We start from the raw sequence: 8,682 nt of genomic DNA, 5'->3' as shown, positions 1-8,682 counted from the left end.
TATAACATTACATTGAAATGCGCTAAAACTATTATTGACAAGAGATTATAATCCTGTGGATTCGATCCCCACCAATACCACAGCCCTAAAACTTAGAGCTAGTTTCCCCCGTCCAGTGCCCATCGCGTCTCCTCATTGCCCTGTGCCAATAATATAACCCCTCAGCAAACCGAAGCATAAGTCCATGCATTTTGTTCCGAATGCTGCAATACTGCATTTCTTAGTTTGCGCTGGTTGGTCTATTAAAATTAAAGAGTTTGTCCAGAATATATTAGGTGGGACCTTCTCTGGGTTAATATTGTCACACTCCACACCAGCCCTTCGAATCCCACTGTCCCTACGCCGTGTATGATTGAAACAAGTTGGCATGGTTGGATAAGAACAGAATTAAGCTTGCTGAACATTAAATACTTGTGTAAATGTTCATTAACCAACAGAATATACCGAATTGCTTTCCAGAGAAATGTATGGCTTCCCTTCCTTTTCATTGTTAACTTACAATTTTACTGCTAATTCCCCCCACCACCCCCCCCCGTTTTCTTTCGTTCTAATTTATATTTTATTTGCTGTAATTCCCCCTTCCCATTCCCAGAAAGTAGCAGACATGCCCAATAGTTAAAGTCTGAAGTGTTTCGGTACTTGTAACTTTAAACCCCATCATCACCCTTGCCCATGTTGTGAAAGTAAGCTGTATTGTCAACCTAACATTGACAGAACAGATTCCAGTTCCAATCCTGGGATCCTTGACTTCAGTATTAGGCGCTTGGAACCCATGTCATGAGCGTATTGGGGGGTGGGGGGTTATTTTGCGCCAGAAAGAGAAAGATTCTGTCAGCTTGAGAGATAAAGGACCTTTGAAGAACTTCCATGTGATTAGAGCCCACGGGATGTCTTCCTCAAGAGGCGAAGCTAAAAATAAACCGCCCAGGAAATTGCACATTATCTGGCACACAATAAGATTTCGCAATTTCAAACTTCTAAACGATTAAATGATTAAAAAAATATATATTTGCGTCCTCGCTCTCTCTCCTGAGTGTTTGTCTCGTCGCTACGTTTTATATCTCGGGTTTAGTGTGTCACTATATTTTTCATTTTCCTTTCCCAATTTATTTTGTCTATTATTCTGTTCTCCCAATGCGGTCCCCTCCCATCCCAATGCCACACACAAATGCCTATATTTGTCTTGATGTGAGTGGTGATGCTTCTCCTGGGAGTAATCCAGCCGGGAACAATGGACTCTCTCAGATCCAGAGCTGTAATTACACCTATATATGGACTTCGAGACTGAATTTAATGTGCAATCAATCACGCGTTGTTCAAACACTGGGCTGACAAGTTTAACTTTTGCTAAACTTTTGCCTTTTCTTCTTGCGCTAAGGGATGACACATTAAACAGACATCCAAACATTTAACCAGCGGGTTTGACATTACGAAGTTCTTCTTCGTATTGAAGGCTGACTTGAAGGTCAGAGGGGGACACTGAGAGCGTCTATGGATCATTAGCAAGCTGCAGCCCCGGGTTAAAGGGAACACCTTGCACCATGTTCGAAGATGACACTTATTTTGTTTTGACATTATCGATCTCCGCAATAGCGATTGTAAATCGGATCGCAGCAACAAGGGCACCTTGTAAGGTTACCCCCTTGTCCTTACACTATTATTTGCACACCTGCCACTTCCTCCTGGGCTCTCGAGTTCCCATATAGTATCACCCCCTCGCCCAAAAAAGTATCTGCACATTCGGAGTATTTGGGACATATTTTTAAAGTGATATTATTGTCTATTATACGATGACCATTTGATTTAGTTGCTAATCATGCACATATCAAATGTAATTTCTCAAATGCTGTATATGTATCGCTTATATATTTGCAATGACATGCATTACTATACTTGCTTAAAATTTACAATGGCATGCAATGCTAAAGCTTTACAATTACCTGGTGATATACTTACAATGGCATGCAATACTAAAGCTTTACAATTACCTGATTATATATTTACAATGACATGCAATGCTAAAGCTTTACAATTAACCGCTTATATATTTGCCATGAAATGCAATCTTTACAAATACCTGGTGTTTATATTTAAGAGAGTTCAGGGTTGTTTAAAGCCCTGGTGTATGATATTTTCACTGCAACAGTTAAACAACTGACAGGTTGCACCTTGTAATGGAGACAGGGCAAAACAGGAATCCTTTGCAAACCTGCAATATAACTCGATATATCTGTAGGGAAATGCCCCTGTTTGTTATACAGTCCCCGTTACAGGCTTCGGCAGGGATGCACAGAGGAGCATTCACGCTCCCAAATCTGTATACATTCCACATGCACGCCCAGCCTTTTTCAAATGATCATTTTGATACAGATCAGTTTGATGGGAATAACAATAGGTGGAGGCGGACGCCCAGGGGTAACTTGATGGCACCAGCATTCTGTTCCTTCCCTCCCCCCATGATTGTATCAAGGATTTGCCTGTGGTTTCCTTAAAGTCAATGCAATATTCAGATGCAGAGAAAAGACTTGCATTAATATAGCGCTTTTCACGACCACCTAACGTCTCAAAGCGCTTTACAGCCAATAAAGTACTTTTGGAGTGCAGTGACTATTGTAATGTGGGAAACACAACAGGCGATTTGCACACAGCAAGCTCCCACAAACAGCAATGTGATAATGACCAGATAAAGTTTTTGTTATGTTGATTGAGGGATAAACATTGGCCAGGACACCGGGGAAAACTTCCCTGCTCGTCTTCGAAATAGTGCCGTGGGATCTTTTACATCCACCCGAGAGAGCAGACGAGGCCTCGGTTTAACGTCTCATCCAAAAGACGGCACTTCCGACAGTGCAGCACTCCCTCAGCACTGCACTGGAGTGTCAGCCTAGATTTATGTGCTCAAGTCCCTGGAGTGGGACTTGAACCCACAACCTTCTGACTTAGCGGCGAGAGTGCCACCCACTGAGCCACGGCTGACACTATCATGTACATGGGGAGGGAATGGTTACAACTATTTTTGTTGTAAGACAAAAAACAAAGTGCCCCCTGATTAAAGGGGGGGGGAACACTCCCAAAAAATTTTCAGGTGCCCTTGTTTTTTGCGTTTTTTTTGAGGGCACCAACCTAAAAGGGGAGGGGGGCACTAAAACCAGCACAATAAACAAATTAAACTTTAGACATTAAAATCAAATTAAAATTTGGTTGCCGGGGGTAATGATGCACTCCAGTCCCTCCGGCGCCCACTTCTCGCGAAAGGCCGCGAGCGTACCGGTGAACACCGCGTGCTCCATCTCCAGGGACAACCTGGCTCGAATGTAAACATAGAAAATAGGTGCAGGAGTAGGCCATTCGGCCCTGCGAGCCTGCACCACCATTCAATAAGATCCACGGATGAGAAGCAAGCAGTCGGGGCTGAACGACCCCTTCGAGGGAATGTTTACCATCTGCAGAAGAGAGAGACAGCGAGAGAGACTGGCAGCTAATGAGTTAAACCCCATTCCAGTGCAGCATTAAGTGATCACAATCGCGTCCACTGGTTTAACAGCATCTCCCGTGCTGTTTGAGATTTGTCGAGCAGTTTATATAAGAAAGAGAGGGAGGGTAAAGAGAAGAAAAAAAAGTTCAATCGCGGAAAAAGACATCAAAGTTAACTTTTAAAAGAGGAGCAATGGCGCGTTCTGATTGGCGCCGGGTTTCCAATGGAGACGGTGACGCAGGCGGTTTGGCTCGCCTCCCAGCTGAACTACATTGTTACATTCAAAATCCTGTTCTCGTCCTAATTGATGATTAAATTGGAGAAGGGCTTCGCCGGGATCGGAGCTGATCGCTTACCCCTGTCCAACCCAGCTACTGCCCCACTTAATCCTGTTCATTCCCCCTCCCCACCCCCTTTCCCCCCACCCCCCCCTCCTCCTGCTTACAATTGAGAAGCACCTGAACAATATTGATGTGAAAAGCTACGGGGATATAAAAGGTACATCTCTCCACTGTCTTAATTTCACGGCGCACCTCCATGCACTTGAAACACCTTTGAGGGTTTTTTTTATGGTGTCTGGTTTATTTTTTTTTACAAAAGGACAAATCTTTTCCCCCTTTCCCCCCCCCCCCAGCTTCACCAGGACCCACTCTGGCACGACCTGGCACCTCCTGTCTCGCCTTGGCATTTCAGAACTGACTCTCAAACCCCACTGCAAGACCCCTTTCCCCCTCCCCACTTTTGGACCACTGGCTTTCAGGGAGAGACCCACGGCAGAAACCCCAGCAACAGACCCTCTTCCGAGCAACGCGAAGCCATGAGTACGAAAAGTGATGAGCCCAACAATAACAGCAGTAACGAAGAGGAGGTAAGGATGTGGAGCAAGGCTGTGTATGTCTGTGTACATTTCACAGGGCCCTGTGTTGCTTTCAGTTTTTGCAAATCCCCGATATACGTCTGCTCTATTTATTTATTTTTGTTATGCAATGCTCTAAGTTTCTGGAGCCCACTGGGATTCTTCTTCGTCGAAACCTGAAATATGGGATTTGGGGGAGGGGAGGGAGGGAGGTTGTTTTTCTGAAGTTTTACTTGCTGGAAACCCGCGAGTCTTGCAACCTTAATCCCACTCTCGGTGAGCGAGGCGATTGGCAACTTTTGCAACTCCAATCCCATTCGTAAAATGCCCCTGCTTTTTATTTGCAAGAGCTCTCCATATCGGGGCTTAAGAGGACGCGTATTTCTAAAGCGACCAGCTAACTGTTGAGTTGCAGGTTCACTTAAAGCTGTGATACTCGCGAGGTTGGCAGTGGGGAAGAATGTATTTTTAAACTACACCTTCTTTTTTTAAAAAAAAATTCTCGCCAATTAACGCTGACACACACATCACGGCGAGACTTCACCCACCCCCCTCCCCAGTCCTGAACTTTTTCCTCCAGTGTCTCTTAAAGCGGGTCTGTGTGCTGGCAAGTCCCTGGTTTAACACTCATTGTCTTTTTAATAATCTATTCCCTGCTCTTGCTAATCTCTCTCGTTGTACTGAGGTCCCAAGTTTGTTTCTCAGGAGAAGGGTGAGTGGGACCAGGCCGGTTCTAAAACGTGATTCTGCAGCCCAGATGTGAGTTTGGCATCTCAGGCACGCTATAGTGCGGGCTCTTACCCTGCTTTGCCGGCGCTTAGCATTGCTGCCCTTGTACAGGAAGTGATGCGTAAGTTGAGTGCAAGCGTGCCAAACCGCGTAACCCGGGCCAAAGCAGTCACGTCTCCATCCGAGCTGGAATGGCATTTCCAACATTTAATGGGGATGATGGATGTGGCGAGGGAGGGCTTGGGAGATTGGCCGTTATCTCGTTGGAGCTGGAAAATGTGAAGTGCGATTAACTATATAATGGCAGAAGTTGCACTGTATCTTCACAGCTGGTGGCTGAAACACGGCCTCCTGCCAGTCTCCAGGAATCTGCCATATCTCGTCTTATCTCCATAATGGAGCTAAGCTTTGGGAATTCCTTGCCGATTCCATTGCTAGTCTGGAGGGGGGGGGGGGGGAGGAGAAATAAATAAAATTAAAATCACGAATGTTTCTCCCAGTTTTTGAAGTGCTGGCTCTTTGGAAGAGCGATCCAATTAGTCCCACTACCTCTGCTCTTTCCCCATAGCCCTGCACATTGTGTATATAATCCAATTCCCTTCTGAAAGTTCCTATTGAATCTGCTTCCACCACTCTTAGGCAGTGCATTCCAGATCATAATTCGCTGTGTAGCACATTCTCCTCTCGCCTCTGGGTTCTTTTGCCAATTCTGTCCTGTGGTTCTCGACAGTCTTGCCATGGAGTTACTCTATCAAAACCCTTAGTTCTCACTAGTCCAACTGATTCTGGCTAATGCCTTTTTTAAAAAATACTATAAAATAAAAATTGCATCTCGATCTGTCTGTTCAAACTATATCCAGATAGCTTCCGTGCACTTTCTCGAGTCTGTACATCTAAGAACTGATGGCGAGGGACTCTAATTCCGTTTGAGTTGAAGGGAACTGAATCCAGATTCCAATCTTTGTAATGACAAGATGTTGCCAAATTTAAACTTCCTTTCCTGACCGTGTGGGGTGGGGGTGGGGGGGGGGGGGTTCATGAGTTGCCCCACCAAAGCGCACTCTGGTTCACGGCAAGAGTTAGGATTGGGCAAGTTCCCAAACGTTCCTGGCAGGTCCACTTCGCCATTTAAGGGCTGCACTCCCAATCTCTTCTTGCAACCTGCTTTTGTTGTGATCCTCAGTCGCCACAAGCAAGTGCCTCCTCGCTGGGCGTATATGGCAGGAAGTGGGGCGAAGCTATTTTGGTTGTGGACAGTGAACACGTGTAAGCTGCAATGCACAGCCCCCCCTACCACACATTGTCCGGTTAGCTTACTTGTCTGGACCACATTTAACCCTGGCTTGTAATTTCGAGGCAAATCTGATCTCGAATTTTGAAGGCGGTAGGACTCGAGTAGATGTGGGATGCAATTGTCTGCAGACACAACTCGTATTTCCCTCCCCAGGACGAATATTGAAGGTTCCCCTTCAATTGGGCCTTGCCTTTAAGATTCTGTAATGGCATATATAAACTCTTTTTGGAGTTCACCTGCAAAAACATAAAACATTAAACCGTGCCACCCGACCTGGGTGACACACCAGACATTTACAAGGCCCTTTTTTCCTTTTTTTGGTTTTTTTTTTTGGGCGCTAAAATCACATTTTTCCAGTGCCCCTATAAAAGGGAAGGGGACACTAAAAGCACCGGCAATTAAAACAAATTAAACTCGAAGCTGTATAACTGCAGCTGCATTGTAACATCAATAGTGAGGTTCAAACAATGCACCAATGGAATTTCATTAGCAAGCTTGCCAGACTGACCATTCCCTAGAGGTCCTGTTACTATGACTGCCTCTACAGATGGCCCTCTAACGTACGCACTTGAAAATGTTATTACTGTCCCTCCACCCCTTCTCTGAAGGCCTCCACTACAATTGATATCATTGCTTGTTTTAATCTCTGGTATAATACAGATTTAACTGCAGCCGCCTGATACCAGCGCTATGTTCTGGACTGGCTTCCTCCACGTGTCTGCTGTGTACTGGGCCATCGGAACATCTTTCTCTTTCTCCCCGCCCAAACCCTCGCATTGTGTAAGGATTTCCACGCTGCTTTAGGGGCGTTGTAACTGTTTCCACGTGTCGGGGACCGGGACTGTCTGATCTGGCAGTGTTGGAAACGCGTTGCGGTCTCCAACAACAAACTCGCCTGCCAGCGGAGGCTGGAGCGACCTGCACTTAGCAGTGAATGTCGCCGGCTTGTTTGGAGACTGTCCCAGGATTTGCGGAGTAGCGGGCAGAACTTTTAGCTCCGCCTGGGATAAGTTTTTTTTTCTCCTGAGGTGGAGAGGGAGAACATGCATGGGGTTTCTCGTGTCACTGACTTGAATTCCAGCAATCCAGTCGCCGCCTTTGGGGCGTGCAACTGGATGGATTCCAACCTCGATGAAATATCAGGAAACAATCCAAGCATTAGTGCGGGTCTCTCTACTGCGCACCGGGCGGGCAGTTAACAATTCCTGCTTTGAGAGCCACCCCAATTCCTCGAAGGAGCGAATCGAATCCGAACATATTGCAAAAAGCCACTTGGATAAAAGTTTGGAGAAGATCTATTGCTCCATAACATGACCCCACCCAAAGTTGCTGCATCCGTGCTCCATCAGAGGCAGTCCCTCGGAATCGAGGAAGACTTGCTTCCGCTCTTAAAACGAGTTCTTGGGTGGCTGAACAGTCCAATATGAGAACCACCACTCCTGTCACAGATAGTTGTTGAGGGAAAGGGAGGGTGGGACTGGCTTGCTGCATGCTCTTTTCGCTGCCCGCGCTTGGTTTCTACATGCTCTCGGCGATGAGACTCTAGGTGCTCAGCACCCTCCCGGATGCTCTTCCTCCACTTAGGGCTGTCTCTGGCCAGGGACTCCCAGGTGTCAGTGGGGATGTTGCACTTTATCAGGGAGGCTTTGAAGGTGTCCTTGAAATGTTTCCTCTGCCCACTTTTAGCTTGCTTGCCTTGTTAATGTTGGAAATAAATTCAGACTATTGGGATTGCAGGAGCCCTAGCTACATTTGAAAAGATGGCTAACATTTTCAAGTGGAGATCTTTAGTCAGTGACTGTTGGATTGGCTAATCACCAGGATCTGAACAAAAAATGTGAAGACTACTTGCCTTTGGTCCATTTCCCCAGTCTAGTCTTTCTGATTGTTTTTGTTTCCACCTGTTCTATCTGGGCTATACATTCTATCCACAGCCTTTAGAGGTTTATTCTAAGGCCTGGTGAGCAGTAAATCTGTGAATGCTCCTAACACCGACCTAGGTGCTCCCTGAACACTGATGTGATGTAACAAGATTAACCAGCTGCCAGCTTTGTTGCAGCATCAACTATTTAACGCATGCTACTTTGTTCTCTGAAATCGAAGCTTGGGGAGATGGAGGAAACTTTAATTTCCTTCCAATTGGTCAGGTCTCTCCAGCCTCTGAGGTACTGCACATACTTGGTTACTGGAAGTGTGAGTACCCAAAGATGGCCCTTTAAACTCCAAATGGCCTTGGCTTGATGTAGTAGCAGCCACCCAGATGGTATTGGGTGTCCCCTGAAAGAGCATCCTACCAACCCACTAGAAATCTAGGCCGTTAAACATTGT

At 46.0% G+C, this 8,682-nt stretch overlaps 1 protein-coding gene across 2 annotated transcripts in view; it reads left to right on the top strand.

Annotated features, from left to right (window-relative positions):
* The first annotated feature begins 3,763 nt into the window (after window positions 1-3,763).
* The window catches only part of LOC139234128 (RNA-binding protein with multiple splicing 2), an 82,720-nt gene continuing 77,801 nt past the window's right edge, over window positions 3,764-8,682 (top strand). The window contains exons 1-2 of one of the 2 annotated variants that reach the window (XM_070865096.1): window positions 3,764-3,973; window positions 4,110-4,343. In XM_070865096.1, the coding sequence (XP_070721197.1) occupies window positions 4,293-4,343 (51 nt within the window). In that variant the 5' untranslated portion in view covers window positions 3,764-3,973; window positions 4,110-4,292. Of the gene's footprint in view, window positions 4,344-8,682 lie in introns of both variants that reach the window. The other variant, XM_070865097.1, reaches the window with a different exon arrangement.

Source organism: Pristiophorus japonicus, chromosome 21 (assembly GCF_044704955.1).
Source record: "Pristiophorus japonicus isolate sPriJap1 chromosome 21, sPriJap1.hap1, whole genome shotgun sequence".
In the NCBI taxonomy this organism is placed as follows: Eukaryota; Metazoa; Chordata; class Chondrichthyes; family Pristiophoridae; genus Pristiophorus; species Pristiophorus japonicus.
This window is presented reverse-complemented; position numbering and strand designations above follow the sequence as displayed.